The sequence below is a fragment of the Eleutherodactylus coqui genome, chromosome 13, assembly GCF_035609145.1.
Source record: "Eleutherodactylus coqui strain aEleCoq1 chromosome 13, aEleCoq1.hap1, whole genome shotgun sequence".
In the NCBI taxonomy this organism is placed as follows: domain Eukaryota; kingdom Metazoa; phylum Chordata; class Amphibia; order Anura; family Eleutherodactylidae; genus Eleutherodactylus; species Eleutherodactylus coqui.
In genome coordinates, this window is record NC_089849.1 from 76,452,802 (window position 1) to 76,479,102 (window position 26,301).

The 26,301-nt window shown below is 41.2% G+C and overlaps 1 protein-coding gene across 1 annotated transcript in view; it reads right to left on the bottom strand.

Moving 5' to 3' along the window:
• Window positions 1–1,876: 1,876 nt before the first annotated feature.
• The window catches only part of NOTUM (notum, palmitoleoyl-protein carboxylesterase), a 33,877-nt gene continuing 9,452 nt past the window's right edge, over window positions 1,877–26,301 (bottom strand). The window contains exons 2-12 of the mRNA XM_066586501.1: window positions 14,612–14,935; window positions 13,409–13,461; window positions 10,977–11,072; window positions 10,710–10,770; window positions 10,536–10,594; window positions 9,874–9,976; window positions 9,571–9,762; window positions 9,024–9,124; window positions 7,183–7,330; window positions 7,051–7,098; window positions 1,877–2,702 (exon numbers count right to left, since the gene is read on the bottom strand). Of these exons, the coding sequence (XP_066442598.1) occupies window positions 2,402–2,702; window positions 7,051–7,098; window positions 7,183–7,330; window positions 9,024–9,124; window positions 9,571–9,762; window positions 9,874–9,976; window positions 10,536–10,594; window positions 10,710–10,770; window positions 10,977–11,072; window positions 13,409–13,461; window positions 14,612–14,916 (1,467 nt within the window). The 5' untranslated portion in view covers window positions 14,917–14,935 and the 3' untranslated portion in view covers window positions 1,877–2,401. The remainder of the gene's footprint in view (window positions 2,703–7,050; window positions 7,099–7,182; window positions 7,331–9,023; window positions 9,125–9,570; window positions 9,763–9,873; window positions 9,977–10,535; window positions 10,595–10,709; window positions 10,771–10,976; window positions 11,073–13,408; window positions 13,462–14,611; window positions 14,936–26,301) is intronic.

A 26,301-nucleotide genomic window follows, 5' to 3' on the forward strand; every position in this document is an offset into this window, starting at 1 on the left:
CAACTAGGGGGTCTGAAGTCTACACTTATGTAAGGTCTCCAGCATGGTTTCTGGTCGGAGTTCTGCAATGAATTAAGTGGTCAGTTCTGGGTCCAGATTAACCCTATAAGGACCAAGTACCATAAATTTATGGTGCTTGGTTATGGACTTTAATCCTGGCTGATGGTAAAAATGCGGCATGGGATTAAAGCTCTTGCTCCTGCAATGTATCAGAAGCAGGTCAGGTCCTTAACTGTTAGTTATAGCCAAGGATCCGGAAGAGAAGGCAGAAGAACTTTTTAACTGCCTTCTCTCTTGCAAGCTATATAGCGCTCAATGAGCACTGTGCAGTGAATAGGAAAAGCAATAGTGCCACTTATGCTATTCGACCTGGCGATCACATGACTGTCAGGTGTTCCTTGTCACAACAGAGCTGCAGGGTCCTAGCAGACCCTGACCAGTTCTGTTAGTGACTACTGTCACTACAGGGGGATGTTATTCCCTGTAACTGGGGCTACTATGGATGCTCCAGTTAGTGGAAAAGTGTGAAATTACGACAATATGAATGATGCCCAGGTGGTCTTATATGAGGTCATGAGGGACATAGATGTTAAAAAAATAGTTAGAAAATTAAGTAAAAAAGAATTACAGAGTGAAACAGGTTGGAGGTGGTGAGTTCTTCTTCAAACAAAGGCTGGACAGACATCTGATTGGGATGATTTAGTGACCCTGCATTGAGCAGAGGGTTGGACTCGATGACCTTGGAGGTCCCTTCCAACTCTACCATTCTATTATATATGATTCTGTAATAACATTTGTCTTTTTTCCTTTCCCCCGGGTTGTTTGCCATGGCAGTTGTTTTCCTCTTATATTGAGGGTGAATTGTAATTTTGATATTATTGGTTCTGCTATACATAGTATCAATTTTATGTGTTTTAGATGGACATATGTTCACACATGTTCACACTTGTTGCTGTTTATCTGTAACTGTGGTATTTGGCGGTTACGGCCATCATTGATCAGAGACGGCTGTCTTTGATTTATATGAATAGCTGTGCCATCTCTATGGATGGTATGTTCTCATGCACACTTGTAATAAGTAGTTTAAGCAAGGCAATGACTTGCTTTTATTATAACATATGTATGTGAATATTGTAACCATTATGTTTCCATTGTAATGGCATGTAGCTGTGGAGACATTGTTTTTCATGTTTCCATAGTTGGAACTTGTATACACACATGCAGGCCAGTAACGCTAATTACATATAAGGCTTGAAACAACCGCGTAGACGCCGTTTGCATCTCTGCTAGTTACTAATAATCAGACATATATGTTTGAAGGCAATTCATTTAATGCGGTTTGTGAAAGCGTTACCCTGTATTTATGGCTTTTTTTTAAGTATTTTTTCTAATAAAGATTTGTAATTTTTTTGTTGTTTGATATCACAATGGATAATTGTATTTGTACTTGTGTCCTAGGAATGCTTTTTAGTGCCAGTCAACCCCTGATTTGGAGTCATTATCTTTGGAGGCCTCAGTTAACTGGAAATCAATTAAATAGGTTGTCCGAGATAATATTTTTTTGTTAAAACCAATTCCCCACTAACAAACAATAATAAACCAGCTAATGCTCACCTCTCCTGGCTCCCTGCTTGCCCCCCATCGGCAGGGAGCCAGGAGAGGTGAGCATTAGCTCACTGTGACGTACGGCTTACAGGCTGCAGCAGCCTGTGCTCACGCTCCCACAGGAAACCCATGTCCACACAGGTTGACAAGATCAGCAAATACTCATTTGGTTGTACTGAAATCCATGGCCAAAGGGGGCTCAATGGGTTGTAGAGAATGCTTAGCACAGTATTTGGAGAAACATACAAGGAAAGTAAAGAACTCCAGGCACTCCAGATAGAATTTTTTTTATTCATGAGGGAATAGATTCCATGATACAGGACATGCAGGTACTATTTACAACTGTACACGGGGCAGCTCTCCTGCCCTCATTCATAAATAGGATTTACAAACTCCAATAAATAACATAGCTCCCCCGGGAATGAGGTTTGTTTGCTTAGTTTTATAAAAAAAAATTATCTTACAAAAAATATCTAAAAATGATCTTCTATAGGTCTCAGACTAAAAAGTCACTATAGAGAAGGGCATACCGGGATGATGTCTCCACCTTGCAGTGGAGACTATGGAGGTCAGATATCGTATAAGAGCACCCATTTATAGTTGGATAGGACTCTGCTCTAAAGCTACATTTATCAAAGCCTCCTAAGCTGTGATCTGACCACGACTGGTTACTTCGTCTCCTCTTACCTTTTGGTGCCCTCATAAACATGTTACTCATTTCATTCTCGTCAGACGCCTTGCCCCTTCTTCCCATAAATATCAGGCCCCCACCCTTTGAAACACAGCTTGTCCCTAACTAGCTACTAAGTACACCCAGCAGTTTACTTGGCTCCATGCCTTGTTGGCTTGCCATCTTTTGAACATCAAAGCCAAGATGCATGAGAAACTGGACCACGCTCATCTCTTGCCCTGTGAAGTGGTCTCGGATGGAGGGACAAGTGGGGTTACATTGCGGCCACGGGCAGCTGTCCATTAAGTGGAAGGGACATCCCTTTAAGGGGGTTTTGCTGTTCTTATTAGTTTCCTGTAGACTGCGGTCCCAACAATGCAATGCACGAGGTAGAGACGTCCCACGGACCTGCACTTCTGTCCAGTGACTGCAGAATAAATAAAATAAGGGGAACATGGTTAATGGAAGCACACCGACAATACTTGTGTGGAATCAGCACAAGCCACTACGCAAGAAGTAAGCTTCATCAATTGTTGTCTATGTAGGACAAGCAAAAAAACACCAATAACCGTGCTGCTGTATGGAAGACCAATTCTGAATGCTTCCGACATCGGAAAACTATGTTCAACAACATTTATTGAACCATCAGTGTAGATGATATAGTAGGTACAACGTAGTTTGAGCCTTCTGGGGTCTTTATCAGGTACCTTTCAAGTGTCGGGTGCATTCAGAGTTGGTCTTGTTAATGGTGGGACCAACTTCTGGGGATCACCCTATACATCAGGCTTTATTTGCAGTTGTGCCCAGGTAAGCAAAACCTTTTCAGGTGAGAGGAACTACATTTGCTTACATTTCTTGTCAATTATTATGCTACTACACTTAAGGCCCATTTACACGCAAAGATAATCTTGCAAACAATTGAAAGTTTTAGTGATCTTTTTGCATAAAGTGTTAATGGCCAGTAACACAGCATGCGGTCAATTGAGACACACTTTATCCCTCTGCGGCTGAACAATAGATTTTAAGTTCACCTTAAAATCATTGTTCAGACAAAAAGTAGACGATGCCTGCATTTACATGTAAAGATTATCGCTCATTTTTGGTCATTTAAATGAATTTTGAGCGATAATCGTTACGTGTAAATGGGCCTTAAAAGGCCTTAGAGCTGCATCTTTCCCCGTGTTTTCTCTTTGTTGGAGTCCTTGTATAAATAACAATTGCAGTTTGTGGTTAAATTAAGGAAATGTTTCCCCTATAATAAGTGGCCCTACACACGTCTGACAGTTATCTCCCCCCACCATAGTAACATATATTCATCAATGCCAAATGTTCATTGCAATGGAATGTCAGGAAGACAGCGGTCGTGTAACTGTCCAACCAGCAGCTACAGTAACAGGTCTATAGTAGAGATGAGCGAGTATACTCGCTAAAGGCAACTGCTCGAGCGAGCATTGCCTTTAGCGAGTATCTCCCCGCTCGAGACTGAAGGTTCGGGTGCCGGCAGCGGGCAGGGAGCTGCGGGGGAGAGCGGGGTGGGATGGAGGGGAGATCTCTCTCTCCCTCCCCCCCCCCTCCCCCCCCCCCCCGCTCCCTCCTGCTGACTGCCGCTACTCACCGCTCCCCCGCGCCGGCACCCGAACCTTCAGTCTCGAGCGGGGAGATACTCGCTAAAGGCAATGCTCGCTCGAGCAATTGCCTTTAGCGACTATACTCGCTCATCTCTAGTCTATAGCCTGTTGTCAGATGAAATGTCCAAGTTCAACATTTTTAACTGATTGTTGGTCGGAAAATAGTTTAGCTCTTTAAAGCAATATATATAAAACATTAGGCCGCCAGGAGGACCTATAATAATACAAAAAACATATTTTTATATCAGAGTCTATATTTGAAAGAAAGGAATACATTCATATACTTTCCTAAACCAGGTCAGTAAATGGGATGCAGAAGAGCTGAATCAGCCATATAACTATTTACAGAAGTAGTAAAGTTTAACTTGATACTCAACATGTTAAATGCACACTTGCAGCAAACTTTAAATGGTGACTTAAAGCAAGTCAAGCCATCAAATCAGTCAATTTAAAGTTTGTTGCAAATGTGTATTTAACACATTATGTGTCAAGTTCAACTTTGCTGTATGAATCATGTCAAATTGCTATGTATACTGTATATGCTTGTCACCTATCTGTAGATTCTGCTTCATTGGTTTATTCTGAAAGGACAGTACAGTTTAAAAGCATTTACAAACGCCACCACTAGATGTCGCTCACTTTCTTCTCATCTCATCATCTGCATTGTGCCTTCATTTGTCGCTTGCTATATGTTGGCGGACTGGCAGGCTGCATTCACAACAGGACATGAGCAGTCTCATTGTGAACCATATATTTCTTGCCAAACACAGGTAAAGATCACATCGTAGGACAGCAGTGATCGAAGTTAGGGGCCCAAATATTAACCCTTTCCAATCCAATTTCCCTGCAACAGGCACTCCTTGGCATTAATCAACACATAAAAATGAACTGTCATGATCATTTTATTAGCAATATTTTGAAAATTAACCATTTCCAATCCAGTGTCTGCCCTAGTCTGATATTAAGATTTCCCTGCATAGCTCTGATGTCGGACGAGGGCCGACGCATGTTTCTAACAGCATACAGGACATTGGAGCGCTGTCCTGTATACTGTTACATACATATGCATAACAGCCTCCATCATCGGAGTGCTGTCCTGCAAAATGTTAGAAACATGTGTCGGCCCTCGTCCGACATCAGAGCTATGCAGGAAAATCTTAATAACGGACGAGGGCAGACACTGGATGTCAAAGGGTTAACAAGTTATATTGAAGAAAAATATAAAGGGGTTGCAAAGTTTCAAGCGAGTAACTTTCTGGCCACTTCAGAATATAGATAATGCAGCAAAGTGATATGGGACTCGCGTGGTTTGGCTGCTGGCAAGTAGGTAAGTCTGTCCTGAATTACTCAGTGTCACAGCAGCGGCTGTGCTGCGACTTTCTGGCTCTCTATAAGTCTGTAATGACGTCAAAGTGCGCTGCGTCATTCAGAGCTGGACGCCGAGGGAGTAACATCGCCCTCTGGTGTCAGCGCTGATAGGCTGGCTGTGTTGTCTATTAACCCAATCAGAATATTATTTGTAGTCACTGCGCATGTAAACCAGCCTATTAACTAACTATACTGTTAGTGTACCTGGCCATCCTGTGGTAGAAGTATCTTAGTGAAGTCCTCAGTAATCATAGGATTCAGTTTTAGGGATTTTGTCTGCTTTGTACTTATGGTTTTCTAGCATTGTAGGATCAGCTTCAAGTGTAGTTGTCATCAGACTGGTCTCTGTTCTCTTCCCTGTAGTGGGGTTGCCCTTTTTGGGGCGAGTGCTCCACTTGAGGGACTGGTCCAGTTTGGATATTTTTTGGCAATTTTCTCTGTGTAACCTGCTGTATCTCACTGAATTTAGTCACATTACATCTTATAAGTCTGAAAAGACCCATATTACCTGAGCTTTAGTATCTGAGGCTGGTTACCGCCGGTTGTGCAAACTAGTCCCTCTAGATTTTCAGCTCAAAGTAGAATATACTGTAAACTTAGGGAGAGATCATCAATATTAATTCAGTAGAGGTCTGACTCTCTGCACTCTTTCTGATCAGCTGATTGGAGTGTTGGGGCGCTCCTACCAGCACGGTAGCCCCTCGGTGGTGTATAGTGGTTTGTCCTGCATGACACTGTATTTTTAGTAGCAGCTCTGCTTGGTATTGTAGCTTTATCTCATTTACTTGCAAGGCACAGAGCAGAAATATTCACCACAGCTGCTACTAATAGGACAGCATTGTGCAGTACGGACTCATATAAACAATGAAGGGGTCACCGTGCTTGTAGGAGCGCCGCAGTCCTTTCCAACAGCTGATCAGTGGGAGCGCTGAGAGTCAGACTCCACCAATCTAATACTAATGGCCTATAATAAGGACATTCATTCTAAAGAACTGGATGATCTCTCTGACCTACATCTTTTCCTTAACTAGTCCAATAAGTCACATTGTTGGATAAAATAAATTTAGGTGAAGGGCATTTTAAATACTTAAGGGTATATTCCCAGGCGGGTGGAAATGCTGCAGAATTTCCATGTAGAATTTCTGCACGGAAAATCCACAGCATTTAAAGGACAAGCCATGTAGATCAGTTTTGAACAAATCTCCTCTATATGGTGCAAGTAAAAGTCGTGCATAATCCACAGCGGAAGTGACATGTAGTGCTGATCTGAAATCCACAGCATGTCAACTCTTTCTAAGAGATTTTCATAGCAGATTTCAACCTTTGCTATACATTTCCACACTGAAATCCATAACAAAAAAGTGCACCGTTCTGTGTGTTCTCTGCCGGGCAGATTTCCAGCATTAACCCTTTCCAATCCCATTTGTATCCTGGTTTTCCTAGGGGGCTTACTCTTTTTCTGCCGTTATACAACACCTCTATCTGCTGGCTAAAGCCAGTACTGCATGAGGTGACACGTTGGATAGGCTCCGACAGCAGAGAGGCTGGCAATATACTGTAAGAAAACCCCGACGGATGTCTTTCAACATCGGAGCTGTATAGCCTTAAATCATAATGTCTTTAAACGTCAGACAGTGGATTGGAAAGGGTTAAACATTTTTAAGGGAAAATACCCAAAATCTAGAAAAGAACCTCCAAACATGACATTATGTGAGTAAGGTGTAATTTGTGAGCAGGTCAGTACTACAGTACAATAAGCAAGGATATCATGAGACTTACTTCCTTGTGATGACTTCATGAGATAGACAAGCAGGAGCAAAGCTGGCCCTACAAGAAGAAAGAATGTGATCAAAGCCACAGAAGACGAACGCAGTTGTCACAGCAGTAGTCAAGCCAACTTTGGATATGTACCCTACATCCTTCAAGGTGTTGCGCAACTCACGACCCAAGTTCTGAATATAGTTCCACTGGTTTTCCTGCACAGGCTGACCGCTCAAATGGACATTGTCTACTGTCAGCTGGGCCTCATCAAATAACCACTGTACTACAAATACAGGACCTGCAATAAAACAATACAGATGTTAAAAAGACTTAGACAGAAGTGAATCCGTTCAGAACCAGGCGCCCATTATGATATTACTGGTCGTGCCAATATGCATATCCAGCCTTTTGTACTGGAGACTATAAAGCTGCTAAGAATGGGCTACGAACTGGTGACCAAAGAAGGCTATCTAGCTTAAGTAATCATAATCCATTAACCATCATGTCAAAGGCTGGTCCTAGATACCGGTAAGGTTAAGCACTACCTTTAGATGATATAGGGATGTTGATATTTATAGCTTTTTTCCATTTCAGAATAGGTAATATACAGGCGCGAATTCTCATTCTCTAGCAAAAAGTTATATAGTTCACAACATTGTATTTCAAAGGCGGACAAAAACAGGCTGGCCATGTCTGGTATGCAGATGTCAACCAGCTGGCAACGAATGGCCGTTGCTAAATCTGGACATGCATCTGGGACACAATGCAGGCCTGCCATAATTATGCCTGTGATCAATAACTACTCCCGCTACCACTTCCAGGATATGAATGCCTTTTCTCCAAAGCTATAACTCATGGATCAGTGTCTATGAGCTGCAGCTCCACAAGTGATTGACAGCTTTCTCCCTATACTGTGTGTAGGGAAAAAGCTATCAATCGGAGTACAGTGGGCATAAATATCAAAGGACTACACCGAATGCGCACAGCTTTGCGAGGACTACAGCGACTAATAAAAGGGCAGCAATCTCTGTAACCTACCTTGGCAGTAGGCTGAACAGTCACAGATTGGTTAGCACATCAAATAGCTTTACCACATTCATAGCAATATACCTCAAAGTGTAAACTTACTGAGACAATGTTTCAGCAAGACAATGGAGGCTAAAATGATGAAATGGGGATCTATAGCTTAGCCTCCTTTAGCTTCTATGGGTGCAATATGGTGGCATTAGGAAGCTAACCCATCAGAAAATAAGATCAACACTTGTTGAAGATCCAGCCATTTGGTCCAGAGAAAGGAAAAACACGCCCAAGCATCTGCAGACATACCGTTTGATTCATTTTAATTGTTTTATCATTATTACTTCTTAGTTTTTAAATAATTTTTAAACTGTGACCGCTGTTACTTGAAAGACTCCTTCCTGCATTTTAAAAAATAGTCCATATGCAAAATCTTTATTCTGACCTGGATGCATTTGAACATAAATAGCATCACCTGAAAGTGTTCTCCATTCCAATGCGCACAAGCCAAAGCTGTACATTGTATAAGAGAGTTCCCATTTCTTTTCGCAGTCCCTTAAATCCATAAAAAATTCACATATAACCTATATTGAAGATTAAACCTCACAGATTATAATCTAATTATGTGGGAGATTATACTGGAGTCAGTTTTTTTACATTTGTTCTTATGGACCCTAATGTTTTATTTGCCTTTGCAACTCCTACTTGGCATTGAGTGCTATATGTAACAGTATACCCAAGTCCGTCTCATGCTCATCTTTGTCTATATGTATTACATTTTAATAAATGAACAGTTTACATATATTAAGTTAACTTTGTATTTCATCAAAAAGATCGCCAGTTGAAACATTCTTACATTATGGAATATGGATGAAAGCAGACTACAGACAGGTCCACTTCAATTGTAAGTATGTAGGCACCAGGACGATACCAGTCTTGTTCTCCAAATCTTGTGTCTGTTTAGGGCTACTTACTTCTCAGTGTTGGATAGATCTTGTAGCCAAAAAAGCAGTTCCATTCTTCCCCTTCTTTGAACTGTTGCTTACACCTCTCTGGAACAACCCCATTCCAGTACCTGATAAAGAGAAAGGACTTGTCAGAGACCAACTCAAAGGAAAACATATATTCAAAAAAACATATTTCTTGTTTTAATGTTCTATCCAAAAACTGCAGAAGGAGTTTTTAACAAATATAATGCAAGAACTAAGAGTTTCCAGAGCATTTAGGTTATTATTTCCTGAGGGATACGGCCACTTGGGGTCAATGCTTCTGGTTAACCTTGTGAAGTGTAATATGTATATAGCCCCTCCAGATCGATGAATAATGGCAAGGCTGATTTTAGGCAATAGTCCTCTGACTTTACGATTAGCTATTTTCTACAAAAAAAAAGGGGGTACTCCCATACATTTTCAGCTTATGACCCCAAATTTACTGTGAGAGCTCATACCATAGTCATTATACAAGTGGAAAAGCTCTCCGGTTTTAATACATGTTCAGATCATCTTTATCCTAGGCTGTTACCTGATTCCTCTCTGGATGGCCTCTGTAGGGGCACATGTAATAATATCTGTGCAGTCAGTCCTCCTATACTGCTGATTATCAAGAAACCAGCCAGAATCCGATAGACCACGTACTTGGATCCCTGTATAGCCCAATTCTTCTAGTTGCTCAGCCACCATGTCTACATTTAGAAGAACGCCTGTCCCACCAGCACTAGTCAATAAAGAATAAGTAATATTAGGAAAGTTTTTGAATGTATATATATTATTTCTGTCAAGACTATAACAAAACATAATCCCAAATACCATAATCCAACTTTCTCACCTGCTTCCTGCTAAAAGAAGGACTTTAGCTGTGTCCAGACCTTTCCCCAAAAGTTCCCTCACCACTTCTTGTATAATAAGTGAGCCCATGAAAGCATAGTCACCTGAAATAGAAGAACAATGTTGTGCAACAAAACTTTTTTGTAGACTCAAAAGAGCAACCACTTTCGAAATACCCCTTTTGGGGCAAATTTACTGTACTTAAATGAAGAGGTCACCACATTTAAAGCTAAAAGGCATTTAGCCATATGACTGTCTGGCAGAATTTTCATGGAGTTCCAGAGGCTTTTCGTCAAAACCTATAATGTTAGATTTATTTGTTTTCAATGGTTTATATGGTGCTAAGATATTCCAAAAGAAAGGGTCATCAGTCTCCCAAGTGAAGTGGGCTCATAATCTATTTTCTCCTTCTCAAATGCACACAAACTCACACCCGGGCCAATTTCATAGAAAGTTGGATCAGTAGGATTTAGACGTGCGAGAGCAAAGCAGAGAACCAACAAAGACCATACAGACGTTACCGTTGGTGCTTCAAGGCAACAGTGATAGCCATTGAACCACCAAGATGGCCATATCATAGAACGGTACAATTGGTTAAATAATGGAGGGAAGTGTTCATCCTTTTCCCAAATATAACCATGACTGTTATGACGCAGTACATACTTTTTTCGGTTTTGGGTGATGCTCCACTCCAGACGTCACTGGAACAGTAGGGAATAAATCTGCAGAGAGAAGGATCATCATAGTGAGAATACATTCTCACATAAAAGAGAAATCTAATGGATAATAAACTATTATGAATGTATTAAGGTGAACAAAGACACAGGTGATACTTACACCATGTTAGCATTCCACCAATGTGGATTCTCCTCGGGCTGAGTTGACAAAATTCCTGAAGCTGAAACATGAAATGAAGCGTGACACAAACACATGATTGGCACACAAACTTACATGCATGACTATAGTGAAACATGCATAGGTAACTAGTAAGTGTACATTACAGAATGAGAGGAGTTACATGGATAGAGGAATGCAGACAGAAGACATATTTGCATCCTGGGATAACTGGATCCCAGTCACAATGCATAGTGTAGGCTCACTCACCTTTTTTGGTGGCTGGCCATCCTTTAGAGCTCATGAGTCTTCTCATAGTGTCATAGCGGAGGTCACAGTTTTCACGGCTAATGCAGTACCAGCCACCTTTAAAAGATACAGATAGCTAGGTATGAAATGAAGTAGGAGAGACTATATAAATTATATAGGTAAACCTCAAAATGGTATAGCCACTTTTATTGGTCAAAATTATGAATTTGCCATAGTGAAGCTCTACAAATGATGGTCTAACAATCCCTGTGAAACCTGTAATGGCCACACTGGTTCTGGCCTGGCTTCCAAGAAACAGATGTAGCTAAGAAAAAGGGAGAATAAAGTTTTATCAACTAGAAAGAAGAGAGGCAATTCTTTTATATTAGCTGACAGGTTTCTTTGGGCCAGGGCAAGACAATGATTTCAGATGCACAATCATGTATTGGCTTTGGAGCTGAATTGCAGTAGCATCCATAGTTATTCTTTACATGCGACAGCATCGCTGACAACCACAGGAGTTGCATTGCATTCTAATACCCCTTACAATAGTGAAGCGTCAGCCGTACTATACTAGAGGTAAATGGGGACCAAAATACAGTTTTTGTCAAAAACAATGAAGCACCTAGAAGGAATCGTCGTTTTGCTTCAAAACTCGGCCTGCAGTTACATTTCAGGCAAATATGCAAATGATTAGAGTTGTGATGAGTAGATGAACGGTCTTGTCACCTGAGGCCCTAAAAGTGCTTCCATCCTCGGTCTATAAAAGGCTCTCAGAGCTCCTTGTGTGTAGTAGACCTTTTTTTACACTTGTGTAGAGCTTGGTGACCACTAGACGCCTTTACGATACAATCAAAGAAAATTTGCCCAATTAACAGAGACTGAGAGGGGCACATTATTTGGATGACCATCCAGCTTCTTGCATCCCAATAATGTGCCCCTCTCAGTCTCTGTTAATTAGGCAAATTTTCTTTTAGCATTGATGATGGCCATATTCATGTCGGGAGACCCTTGGGTGAGCGCCTCAATCCTGCCTTTGCTGTGGAGCAGCACACTGCCCCCACTGCTGGTCTTATGGTCTGAAGGGCCATCTTATATGAATATCAGTCACCCCTAGAAGTGGTACAAAGGACAATCACAGCTCAGCGATATGTTCAGGACATCCTGCAGCCACTTGTGTTTCCCTCATGGTGACTTCTAAGTGGCACTTTCCAGCAGGATAATGCTCGGCCGCACACAGAAGGGTGTCACAGGAATGTTTCCACAACATTCTCATACTTCCGTGGCTGCCCGGTCACCAGATTTATCACCAACAGAACTTGTATGGGACTATCTCGGATGCCAACTTCGACAACTTACAAGCTTGAACGATCAAGAGGCTCCATTACAGCAAATGTGGACCAATATGCTGCAGGATACCATATGGAAACTGTCTGCCTCCATGCCTGCCCGTATTACATCTTGCATCCAAGCAAGAGGTGGTACAACAGGATTCTAGACCCTCCCTTCAAGTGTTCAGTTTTCCACAATAAATTCTCCTTTTGCTCTGATATTGTAATCACTTACTTATATCAACGTTACAATCATACAGAGAAAGTTTCATTCAATTCCGACAACTCCTTCTAGGTGTTTGATTTTTTTTTTTGACGAGTTGTAGTTGTAGTTGGGTTATTTATCTCGTTCACTTCCTTTTGGGTGTAATATTCAAGCCTTAACATTTGAAAATAATAATGGTGAATTTGAATATACAGTAAACTTTACATTAAAGTATTAACATGGTACAAATTAAAACAGACCCGTTACTTTTGCATATGGAAATTATTAACATGGGTCCTCTATGTGGGATCCTCTTTTTTAACCAGGATAGCAAAAGGTTGCAAGAGCAGCTCCCACTCTGGATTGCTTGGCATGACTACCATGTGGGTACTGCAGGGGACGTGTGTATGTGGACCTGTAGTGATCAGCTGATTGCCAGTCAGAAGGGGTTTGGCCAGATGGGACATTCTGATCATTGTTAGTGAAAATAGTTCTGCTTATAAAATGTTCTTTACTAACTAGCTGAAATATATATACAACTAAAAGAAGATTAAAAGGTAAGACTGTAAGGTGATCTTGATAAAGCAAAATCAAAGTTCAGCTAGTAGAGATGAAGAAAAAAACCTCATAGCTTCAAAATAGGTGTATGCTAGGTATATAGCTAGTAACTTTCATGTAGATATGGGTTAGCTGTCAAACACATCTACGCTCAGTAAAATGAGTCCTTTCCAAGTCCGGTCATAACCTTTGACTCTGGGTCACACTCACATGTCACTCATTCATTTAAAAACGTGTTTTGGAAGCAAATTATGTTCTTATAACTCCCCACCGCAAGCTCTGTTTATTTTCTCTTGCTTAGCTTGGGCAGGCGGCCCAAAATCTTCAGTAAAGAGGAAAAGATAAAAGTGAAATTTTACCTTCCAAGAAGACGAGCCACCGCCGGCTGCCTTTGGACTCTTTTAGGTAGTAACTAGAAGGTAAACATAAGATGGAGTCTTAGTCGGTGGTGGTGGGAGTACCAAGGAGGTGATGGACACTTATCAAAGGAAAGAAACGGCATGATGGAATATACACTTTACTTTGAAGAATTTCTGTATACAGATAGAAGACTAGGACACCGAGAGGTCCTATGTGCCCCACACACAGCTTATATTTGGATAGTCTTGACTTTATATCCGGCCAAATAAAGGATGTGTGCAGAATATACAATATACACATATCACACAATTTTATTTTAAACTGTGAAGTGAGTAGGAGGAATTTAGATGAACATATGAAACAAAGTCCTAATGTAAACTCAAGGGACAACTGGAGCCTTCAAGATGTTTCTAGACCACATTAAAAGAGTTCTCCAGGAATACATAAATATTGTAGAAATACCAGGACATTAGATGGGCTCCAGTTTCTTAAGGACCAAAGCTGAGAGAGGTGGTTCAGTATGAGGTTTATTAATCACATCTTCAAGCACAAAGAACCATATAAACACATCTTTCATGCAGAAAAGAGAAGTCCATAATCTGTTCATTCTTTGCAGTCAGTTGGGAGGTTTGGGCAAGTATACAGAAGGGGCTACGTACTATTAGCCAGAGCAAAAACTACTATAAAATGTAAATCACATCTGACAACCATACATTATGATACCCACTGAAATACTGAAACTACTCAATGAAAGGGGGCAGTCCGAAAAAACTATTTTCCACAAAATCAGAACCATCAGGGACCAAATTGTTATAGACCAAATGGTAACAGACCTCTGAAACTATAAAAACCTACACAGTCCTCATATAAGCACAGACATTTTTCACTTTAACATAAGCCTAGACTGAGGTCTCAGATCTTAAAACCCATCAATCTCAATTCTGGCAAGTCATACACATCCGACTGCAGGGCTTATACAGGGGGGATTTGTGTGCCTTCAACATGGTTGCCCTAAGGAAAAGTTTAAAAAAATAACCGCTACAACGTTCAAAAATGTAGCACATTATTTCTCTTCTCCATTAAGTATCAGACATTTACTTGAAGGCCCCTAAGCAGATAATCATGCTGTGTAGGACTAACTATTTGATTGGTATGAACAACAATGAGCACATACTCTGTCCATCTGTTCTCCAAACACTTACCCTGCTGGACTTCCATCATTGCAGGTGATAGAGTGGTTGCTCAAAAGGTGCAACTTCATCTCTTCATCTAAACGCTGTGCAGAGCATGGGTACAAAGACTGCGCCAAGTTCTTAATCTGCGTCATAAAATTGTCCATATTTCCCTCTACAGCAGTGAAATCCAGTGGGAAGCTCTCCCCACCTGCTTCAGTTCGCTCTCGGCTGTTGGGTACAAGCTGTTGGCCACGTCTTCTCCAGCTCTTCCTGCTCCCTGCGGGAATGACGCTGAGGAGGAGCACAAGAGTCACACAGATGCCTCCGGCCATGCCAGGCACTAAGGCCGCCCTGTGGGGGAGAGGAACACATTATTTTGGTTTAGAAAGTCCTTATTCAAATAACTTATTAGAGAATTCAGAGTTACAATAGTAGGAGAGGTACAACTGTTAACTATATTAGTCAAAGCAGAGAGAAGCTACAAAGAGCATTAATTGCCCTTAGGGACGTGACATGCCCATGCAACACATGGACAGCCCAATAATTTCAATGGCACCATGTAATACTCTACTTAAACTGTGATGGCATTGCTGCCAGGTCCCCCAACATATCACAGCTGAGAGCTGGTGGTTCCAGCAGCGGGATCAGCGTATCTTCAGGAGTACCTTTTACCAAAATGTTTTTACCAAAGACAGCAACCCCTTTAAAGAGGAACTGTGAAGATATAAAAGTAGCTCTGCAGCTGCAGCCCTACTGACTGCTTCTCTTTTTTTCCATACTTGTCCCAATATGCCTTAAAATTTCTTACACAGAGGTGGAACAACAAATTAGGATAGCTAGGATATGCAATCACTTCATAATTTCGTGGACGTCTGATCTCTGGGATCCTACAGGTCTAGGAAATGAAGGGGCCACAGCAATGATCTACTGGTGCTACATCCCCTTCACACTCCAGCCACCACTGTGCAGGGAAGGGAAAACTCAGTATTCCCATTTTAGGAGTAAACAAACTTCCAGTTGCTAGATCTGTAGGCACTTGGACTGACTAGTTTCTTGGCTATGTTCAGCACTACTTGATTGTTTTATTGGTTTTATGCTAATTTTCAGAGCTTTCTAAAAAAAAAAAAAGAAAAAAAAGCTTTTTTTTTAGTTTAAGCTATACAAGATGTTGAAGTTGCAGTTTACCTAAGCCCTGGTTCTTATGGTGACTCAAAGGCCACTTAGCCACATAAGAAAGCCATACTATTAATGAGATTCAATGATTCGGGACCCCTGGTACGAAATGAAAACCAACTACCAAAGGCTACCCGGGAAATGTAGGACTCACAGAACTTCAGGCGTGCTCTAAAAACGCACCTCTTCAGGGAGGCATACCGCATTCCCTAAACAAACCCCTGTGTACGCCGCCTGATAACATGCTCCTTGACCTACTGACTGCAATCCTTGCCAGCCACCATCAACTGTCCTTGCTGTCATACCGATTCTGCCCTTACACGGCTAAATGTCTGACCATTGTCTATGTGTATAACATCCCTCACTCTCCACCTCGCCATACCTTGCACATCTCCAGCCCCTCTACCTTCTGTATCACCCCATTATGTAGTATGTAAGCTCGTTGGAGCAGGACCCTCACCCCTACTGTTTCCATCAACTGATTACTATGTAACCATGATTCTGTAATGTTTGTATTTTGTCTTTCTGTATTCCCCCTGTCTATGTAAGCGCTGCGGAATATGTTGGCGCTCTACAAATAAAGATTATTATTATTTTCAGCGAAGAGCCATCAGGTTCAGCTTTTCACAAGATAATAGGTGATTAAATGATATGTTGTTACTAAACTTCAGCCATTAACAGCCACAAAAAGGTTAGAGCCTGGCATCAGTCACATACGGATAGAAGAGATACAGTACATCTCAGTCCGCCCTGGGCTATGGGCTAAATTAGTGTTTCCCAACTCGTCTTCAGGGACCCCCAAGAGATCATATTTTCAGGATCTCCTATGGTAAGAACACCCGTGGCAATGTCTGGGGCACCAACAATAATTACATCACCTGTGTAACACTGAGGAAATCCTGAAAACATGACCTGTTGGGGGCCCCCGAGGACTGGAGTTGAGAAACACTGGGCTAAATAGCTTACAACTGCTGCAGGACTAGATCAACTTATCCAGTACCTAAGGTCCATAAAATTTCTATCTTTATTGATATTTTTATAAAGCCATGCCAGAAAGTTGGTGAATTTTAGATTCTTTTGTGCAAAGCAGTCAACTCCTTTAAACTGTAATTATGTATTTTTAAAGGGCTCCTCAAGTTGATCACAGGTGTCTATTGGTGAGCCCCCAACAATCAGCTATAACCTATGGGCAAAGCTGAAAGCAAATGTTCTAATTGCCTGCAATACCACTGCAAAGGAAGTGGAGCATCACAGTGCTAATGAGAGGATTGAGCTGTCCATATAAAGCAAGGACAGGCTGACTCTTGGAAGTTGCTCTCTCTGCGGCTAAAAAATGGGGGTGCTCAACTTTACCGACACACCTCTATTAACTCAGAATTCATCAAGTAGGGTATTTTAATCCAAACAACCCCTTTAAATGGATGCAATGCTGATTGCCCTTTATAGATACTGCACCATGACCATGAGTGATGTTAAGGTGCAGGGTTACAATGTGCCAATGCTGACTTCCCATATGAATCTTATATGCTGCATAACATACTCATAGGTTTGCTCTTCATAAGAAGGTAGGTTGAGAAGTTTCATCTTTCATAGCTTTTAAGGGAAAAATGATAGATTGTGGCAGAGATGAAGCAATACCCTTCTTTATATCTGAGACTGTTTTGTAGTAAAGAATATTGGAGGTTTACTGCGGACTATTAGTTGTGGGTAGAGCCATAGTTCTACAAGTCAAGGAATTTAGTAAAGGCTTAAAATTCATAATGATTCTCTGAGTGCAGCTGCATTATTCATTATAATACTCGGGTTACTTAACAAATAGTGAAGTGATGAGTTCAGAGCTACCCACTTACATAAAGATACATTTTACAGAAGTTCATATTCAAGCTAGTGTCGCAATTACCGTAGGTAAGAATAACACATTTTGAGCAGATTTCTCACTGCCTTAAGGAGACCTTCACTTTTAGGAAACTTAAGATCATAAATATGGAATTTTGGAATTCGCACATATTAACATTGGCTCCTGGTGTTGGGATGGCATTTGCTGATTGGTTAATCCAGCAGTAAGAAATGATAAGTCCCTGCTGAAGAAGTAATGGTCAGTAACGGGATGAACACTGGCCGATCATTGCCCTATATCCCTCTCTACATGGTTCACCTTTACTTATATAACAAGATAACAATATTGACACTACCACAGTAGATTGAAGAAACACTAGAAGTTCTTTTCATGAAAACAAGCCAAGCCTGGCTGAATAAGGTAAGAGAACAGAAAGGCCATTAAAAAGGGCAGTACGATTAGGACAACCTTAGTCCATATCCCCTTGTAGGTATAATAGAGGCAGGGCCTCTTCTATCAGTTACAGTTGACTTGCGGCATCCATCCAAGTTTTATATGGACAGACGGGCTCTACTGCATTATATTAGAAGCATCCACATCTTTCCCCGGCATAAATCATTTGTGGTGGAACAACCCTTGTAACAAGATAAGATATAGACCAGTTAACAAGAATACGTAAGTTGAAGACTTTCTAAACCCAATTTTTGATTTCAGTTGTTTTCTCTTGTGGTCTACATGTTTTCATAGCAAGGTGATTAGAAAACACTTGGCATCTGAAGTGATCCAATTGGCTACTCAAGTCAACACCTTGGGGTAGATTTACGAATAATGGTCTAATAAGATGATGGTGTAAAACTTAGATCAGACAGTCTAGATGTATCGGAGTGCCGAATGTTTCACAATAGATTTTGTACATCTCTAGATAGATGGTATACATTTAGACAAAGCTATCAATTGGCTTACTTTGCATCTAAGTTTTGTTTCATGTTGTAACATTTAAGTCCACCCCTTTCCCACTAAGCCACCCCCTTGATGTAATTGACTATAAATAAAACGACATCCAATTTTCACATCAGTCCTAAAAGTATATAAAAGAGAACCAAATTAAAGAAAGGAGTCAAAAATATTAGACTTGGTCATTTATTTAATGAGGAAAATGATCTAATATGACATTTCTGTGAGTGGTAAGTATGTGAACCTCTGCTTTCAGTATCTGTTGTTTCCCCTTGTGCAGCAAAAACTGCATCTAAACGTTTCCAATAATTGTTGATTAGTCCTGCACGTTGGCTTGGAGGAATTTGAGCCCATTCCTCCATACAAAACAGCTTCAACTCTGTTATGTTGGTGGATTTCCTCTGATGAACGGCTCGCTTCAGGTCCTTCCACAACATTTCTATAGGATTAAGGTCAGAACTTTGCCTTGGCCAATCCAAAACTTTTAACTTTATTCTTCTTTAACCATTATTTTGCACAACGACCCGTGCCCTATGGGTTGATGTCTTGCTGTATGACTCACATTCTCTTGAGATTCGGCTCACAGACAGATGTCCTGACATTTTCCTTTATAATTTGCTGGTATATTTCATAATTCATTGTTCCATTAATAGTGGCAAGCCATCCTGGCCAGCAAACAGGCCCAAACCATGATACTACCAAAACCGTGTTTCACAGATGTTTTTTTTATGCTGTAATACATTGGTTTTCTTTCTCCCAACAAAATGCTACTCATTTAACCCATAAAGCTGTATTTTGTTCTCACCTGTTCACAAAACATTTTTCCGCTAGCCTTCTGGCTTGTCCAGGTGATCTTTAGTAAACTGCAAACCTGCAGGAATGTTCTTATTGGAGAGCAGCGGCTTTCTCCTTGCAATCCTGCCAAGCGCTCCATTGTTGTTCAGTGTCCTCCTGATGGTTGACTCATGAACGCTAACATTAGCTAATGTAAGAAAGGCTTCTAGTTGCTTAGAGGTTACCTTGGGGTTTTTTGTGATCTCGCAGACTACTACAACCCTAATTCCAACTAAGTTTGGACACTGTGAAAAATGTAAAGAAAAAAAATAGAATGCAATGATTTGTAAAAATCTCATGTAACCATATTTTATTCACAATAGAACATAGAACACATATCAGAAGGAGAAAGGGAGGAATTTTTCTATTTCATAAAAAAAAAATTAACTCCTTTAGAAAGTGATAGCAGCAACACATCTCAAAAAGTTGTGACAGCGGTACGTCTACCATTATGTAGCATCCCCTCTTCTTTTTACAACAGTTTGTCAATGTCTGGGAAGTGAGGAGACCAATTGCTGGAGTCTTGGGAGAGGAATGTTGTCCCATTCTTGTCTGTTGTAGGATTCTAGCTGTTCAGCAGTTCTGGGTCATCTTTGTCAGATTTTTCATTCCATAAAGTGCCAAATGTTTTCTATTGGTGAAAGATCTGGACTGCAGGCGGCCGGTTCAGCCCCCGGACTTTTCTTCCGTGAAGCCATGCTGTTGTGATGGATGTAGTATGTGGTTTAGCATTGTCTTGTTGAAACATGCAAGGCCTTCCCAAAAAAAGATGTCTGGATGGGAGTAGATGTTTTTCTAAAACGTCTATATACTGTTCTGCATTGATATTGTCTTTCAACATATGTAAGCTGCCCATGCCATAGGCACCAATGCAATCCCATACCATCAGAGATGCAGGCTTTTGAACTGTGCGCTGATAACAAGCTGGATGGTCCCTGTCCTCTTGAGTCCACAGGACATGGTGTGCGTGGTTTCCAAAAGGAATTTCAAATTTTGATTAAACTGACCATAAAACAGTTTTCCATTTTGCCTCAGTCTATTTCAAATGAACTTTGGCGCCAGAGAAGAAGTCAGTGTTTCTGGATTGTGCTGATATATGGCTTCTAGAAAACTAGAATTGAGCAAGGAACGAATCAAGCATGAAAACTGCACGATCTCCATGCATTTAGATGCAACGGTTATCACTCAAAAAATGGCTTTGAGCGAGAATCATTGTGTCTAAAAGGGCCTTTACTTTTCTAACTTTTTGTAACGCCTGTCGCAACTTTTGTGAGATGTGTTACTGCTATCAATTTCGAAATTAGTTTTTTCTTTTAAAGTGAAATGGTAAAAGGTCTCATTTTCCACTCTGGATGTGTTCTATGTTGTATTGTGAATGACATATGGTTATTTGAGATTTTCAGATCATTGCATTCTTTTATATTTTACATTTATTTACACAGCTTCCCAACTTTTGGGGAATTGGGCTTTTATATGCCTTGATCTCTGTTGGTTAACACTGCTGGAGAGGATAATAATGATCTTGAATTTCCTCTATTTGTACACAAGCAGCATGATCAACCTAGTCACACCTGATTGTCCTCCCATTGATTGAAAACACCTGACTCTAATTTCACCTTCAAATTATCTGCTAATCCGAAAAGTTCACACACTTTTGCCACTCACAGCTCCTTGCTGTGTGGACCCCATCAAACAACCCCTCATATCTCATTTTCTTGATGCTCAGGTAGTGTGAGCTTGTGGGGGTGTAAAAGCAGTCATGCATAGATAACTGGCTGCTAATAGAGTGATGGTCATTTGTGCATTGTGGTGTATAAGGGTAAGTCCAAACATAACAATGTGGTTTCTACAAATGGTCTGAGGCAGAAATCCACGGATGACCTTGATTTGTGCTGTGAATTTTCTAAAGATGCGCTGTGGATCCGCGAAAGGATTAGCCTCATTGTCAAGAACGGTGCTAATCCTTGGCTTTGCCGCATGGAATTTGAGGCTATTTTTTTCTGTTTCAGACTGAAATATGCACAAAAAATTTCAGATACATGTAAACTTGGTTGCGAATCCTCCATTTCACTTAAACCAGAGACCTATTGTCAATATATTTGATGTAGATTTAGCACAGAGCCCTCACTAAAAATCAGGGGTCGACCCAGAAAGTATGACCATATCTTGAATATAGCTATGTAAGGAAATAATTTAAAAATATGGCAGCGTTCTGGATCAGGTCATGCGGTGACGCTCACAGACAGTTCCGTGAGAGGAGTGATTCACTTAGTACATAGATGAAATGCATCGCAATATACACGTTTGAAGTCTGTGCCAAGGTCTTAAGCTTGAAAGCAAATGAGTGGTGGAGGAATGCATTGGAGTCATTTATGTGTACTCATCCTCTTTATGTAGTGAAAACAGGAGATTCGGCGGATGAGAATCACTGGTACCCAGTGTCCTCGGGTCCTGCTGGAATACATGCCTTATGAGCACAGGTTCAGAACACAAAATAGGTAAATATGCTCTAATGGAGAAAAAATTGTTGCTGGTTGTAATAAAATGACACATAATATTATAAGACCAAAAGTCCCTGATGTAGGCATAAGGGCTCATGCACATGGGCGTAATCAGAACATCACCGCTTATGATTTCATATCCATGCAGAGCAGGAAGAAGGCTTGGAGCAAAACCCATGTGACAAGAGTGGCCCAAAGAGAAGGCAAGGGGGAAAGGGTTGGAAGTGTTCAATATATTACGAAGGGGCTGCCAACTAGATATTGCTCCACCTAAGTTGACTTGGGTAAATTGAGAGACAAAAAACTGGGACTCGGTGCATTGCTCCTGGAGCAATCATCATACCCCTACCCTAACCGCTGCACCCTACACGATATCCAGGCATTCTTCCTTCATAGTTGGGAGATCCCGTTCATCAGATCCCCGACAGTATGTAATCTAGCTGAACTGATGAAGGTGTTCTGCCCAGAAACATTTTCTCCAATGCAGGTTGCTTATATTACCAAATAAAGAAGAATTTGAACCCAATCGTTCTAATAATTTGATTGCTTTTGGAGCGCAGTTTTTTGTCATTCGTATACAGGCTTTTTTGCTTGGAATCAGTGGGTTAGCTATAGGGGTAACAGTAGTTACCCGATACCTAAACCAGGGAAGCCCACAAGCCCTCCTCACCACACTACAGCATATTATTACTGGACCCAATATTCTCCCCCAGACTCCCAGACTGTCTCGTTACCAGAGTATTGGTGGTGCAGCGTCAGTTATGCACAAAGTGCCATTTACCCATGTAGTGGTTTATGGCCCTATTTTTTTTCCTGACAGCCGAGCGCTTGACCTGTTCTTGCTTGATTGGAGGAGCAGGAGCTTTAATATCAGCATATCTATGGCACTTGGTCCTTAATGGGTTAAGAGACTATGAATGATACATGACTGGCAGACATGAAGAGATGTTACGCGTGGGGGGGTCCAAGCTACACTTTTGCGCCCAGGCCCATGGGCCTTTAGCTACATCCCTGCTTGAGTCATATAGAATCCATGAAGAAAAACCACCATAGAAACATGAATATGGTGCTGTCGACAAATGTCATGATACCTAAGGCTCCATAATACAGAAGTTATTACCACGTGCCACTGTACATACACCATTTGCCATATGTCTAACAGCACCAGTTCTGAAAGAAGATGGTACATGATAGAGTCAGAAACTAATCCCACTATAAACCCATTTATGTATAGAGACCAGTTCAGCACTCGGAAAGGGAGCTGCCCCGATGCCAGCAATGTCTTAGCGTTTCAAAGTAAAACATAGCAGTCTAACATGGGTGCTTGTCAAAATTTTATGCTACCCATGGTTCTGGCAACATAGATCTCCTGATAATTTCCTTGTTAAAGACTAGCAGAAAACATTTAAAAAGCATTTTTTTGTAGGGCGTTTTAAGTGATGATTTTATTTTTATTTTGTCTTTGCATTTTTTCAAATTGCAGCATGCTCTGGGTATGGTGGTTTTTAGGCATTTTCCCCATAGGCATCTCTATAGGACTTGAGATGAAAAAAATTGCATGAAAAAAAAACACAATACAAAAGTAATAACTAGAAAAAAAACACACATGAGATTCACATTTTTTTTAACAAGCAAAAAAGATTATTAAAAATATATGTCCATAGAGGCTTTAATTCACAGGTTCATTCTATTTACCCACCACAGACCCCTTTCTTTTTCTTCCGACATCCCACCATCACCTGGAAGAAACTGACAGTCACCATTTGCATATAGTAGATGCAAACTAGATCCAAACTATTTTAGCCCAAGATGGACTTTCACGTGGCCAAGCTGATAAAGATCCAACCGCTACAACTGTTCCTGAACACTGCTTTCAACGCCCAATATACATTTCTGTATAATCTTCATCTTTCATCTCCAACCCCAGTCTTTTTTTTTTACTTTCTCTTCTCACAAAAAGTTTTACTAGTTTAGCAAACTAAGGCCTATTTTAGAGAGCTGTAAGAGAGGATGTGCATTTTACTGAGCCGGATGTAGACCACAGTACATCATGGCATTACCAGGGCACTTCTCATTCAGCTGATTATGCACACACCCAGTAGACCACCATGGGCACCCAACAATAGCAGTTTGTTTCTACAGTAGTTTTGACATAAATTCTGAAACCATTTCATTGTGCTGAGTGAATAGTTAGAATCACAATGACTTCAGAAGAAAAGACAAGCTCTTTTCTGAGGACCTCACAATGGCCAGATTAGTGGGAAGCTCAGAGTCAATATCTCTACAATGTCACTCTGCTTTCTCCTTTTTATTGTTATGGCTATCGGGACTGCGCTTTTGTTTTGTCCTGGTCTTTCATGCCAATCAATTAGATCCTGTAGAATGTATTCTCAGCATAACACTAATTGGGACTCAGTAAATAATCAGGGCCATCATTCGGGCATTTAACATCCATAAGGCAGACAAGACCGCTCTAGAAAAGTTCATTTGTGTCATTATTTCCAAGCACTTATATTTAGTAAGGTTTACTAATGTACTCTGAATATTTGTCACATCTTGGAGCCCACACAGAAGACAATCCCATCAGGGCCAAACGTCTGACTGCATCGGTCTATTGGAAACCATAATGGTCAAACAGGGGGTTCGTTGTATAATTTGTCTCCACCAGGAGATCTAGGCTTTGCAGAATTTGTGCTTCAGACCATGTTTATGTTCCTTGCAGTGGTAAATTGTTACATAAGGTTACGTGTTGTGCGGATTTTGTGGGAAAACCACTTAAAAGTATATATATATATGTATGTGAAAGCTTCATTTAATTTAGGGAAAGACTGAAGATTTGGAACTTACCGCCATCTTCTGACATGTTATGTGTTAATAGATTAAAAAGTGTGCATTGCCGTATATAGTGCCTTCATCTAATCCCAGTATTTAAAACAGAGGCAGAAGCAATTTAGTTTAAAAGGAGTCCTTCACAGAGTAGACGCTAACAAATATTACTTTATTAATTCCTATTAACCCTTTGCAATCCAATTTTGGATTCAGGGTTTCCTAGGAGGCTTTCTCTTTCTGCCATTATACAATGGCGCCATCTGCTGGCTAGAGCCAGTGCTGCGGTATGGGACATGCTGGAGAGACCCCCGACAACAGAGCGGCCAGTAATATACAGTAAGAATACCCTGCCGGACGTCTTCCGACATCGGAGCTGTACAGCCTTCAATCAGAATGTCTTTAGACGTCAGACAGTGGATTGGAAAGGGTTAAAACTTAGGGCTGGACAGACACACACACATACCACAGAGCCCCACTTATATAGCGGAAATGTGTGGTTTATACAGAGCAATCAATAGATTGTACTAGAAATACAGTAATACCAATGCATCCAAATGATATCTCAGGTACTGCAATACGGTGCAAATCACAGATGCATGGTCAACTGTAATAATTGGGGGGTCTTTAGAAAGGATAAACCCTGCCCCACTAAACGCACATCAAATGTAGTTCTGCAATATTCGCAATCAAATTTAAAAAAAATGTAATTTTTTTTTAAGGACTTCGGATGGCAGAATTTATTTGCTAAATTCCTTACTCCGTTGATGACAGAGTTTATTGCTCAATCCATTTTGATCAGTTATGTTGGTATTGCATGGTTCGCTGATATTGCTCGGTTCAACGCGTTTCCCTGCTAGTCACGCAGTTCATCAGGAACCTTTACAATTTCTCTAATGATGGATAGTTTGAAGTCACGGCTTTACACTAGATATACTAGACAGAGGGAGCGTTGCAGTGGGGTAGGACTAGGAATAATTAGCACTTCAGTTTGTGCTAATTAGGCGAGTCTAAGCACACTTTAATCGCGACAGACTGCTATCTAAAGGGCGACGGCAATTGGCCAATGACCACAGTCCTTAGATATCGAGCGAGCATACTCACTAAGGGCAATTACTCGAGCGAGCATTGCCCATAGAGATTATCTGCCCGCTCGTAAGAAAAGATTCGCCTGCCGGCGGGGGGGGGGGGGGGGGGGGGCGGTGAGTTGCAGGAGTGAGCAAGAGGGAGCGGGGGGGAGAGAGGGAGAGAGAGATCTCCCCCTCCGTTTCCCCCCGCCGCTCCTCGCCCCCAGCCGGCAGCCGAATCTTTTCTTCCGAGCGGGCAGGTACTCGCTAAGGGCAATGCTCGCTCGATGCTGACTGAGTCAGAACAGGAGTAGGAGTCTTGTTGCATGCTATAAATATGCACTGTGGTTATCAGACTCAAATCTTGCTACTATATGGCTCAGACCCCATTTCCACTGATAGATGATCACTCAAAAATCGCTCAAATGACAGTTTGAGTGACAGTTTTGAGCGATCATCTTTGCATAGTCTATAGGAGCTAAGTAGCTACTAAAAAGCTATGCAGGCAGAGTGGGACACAGCCGC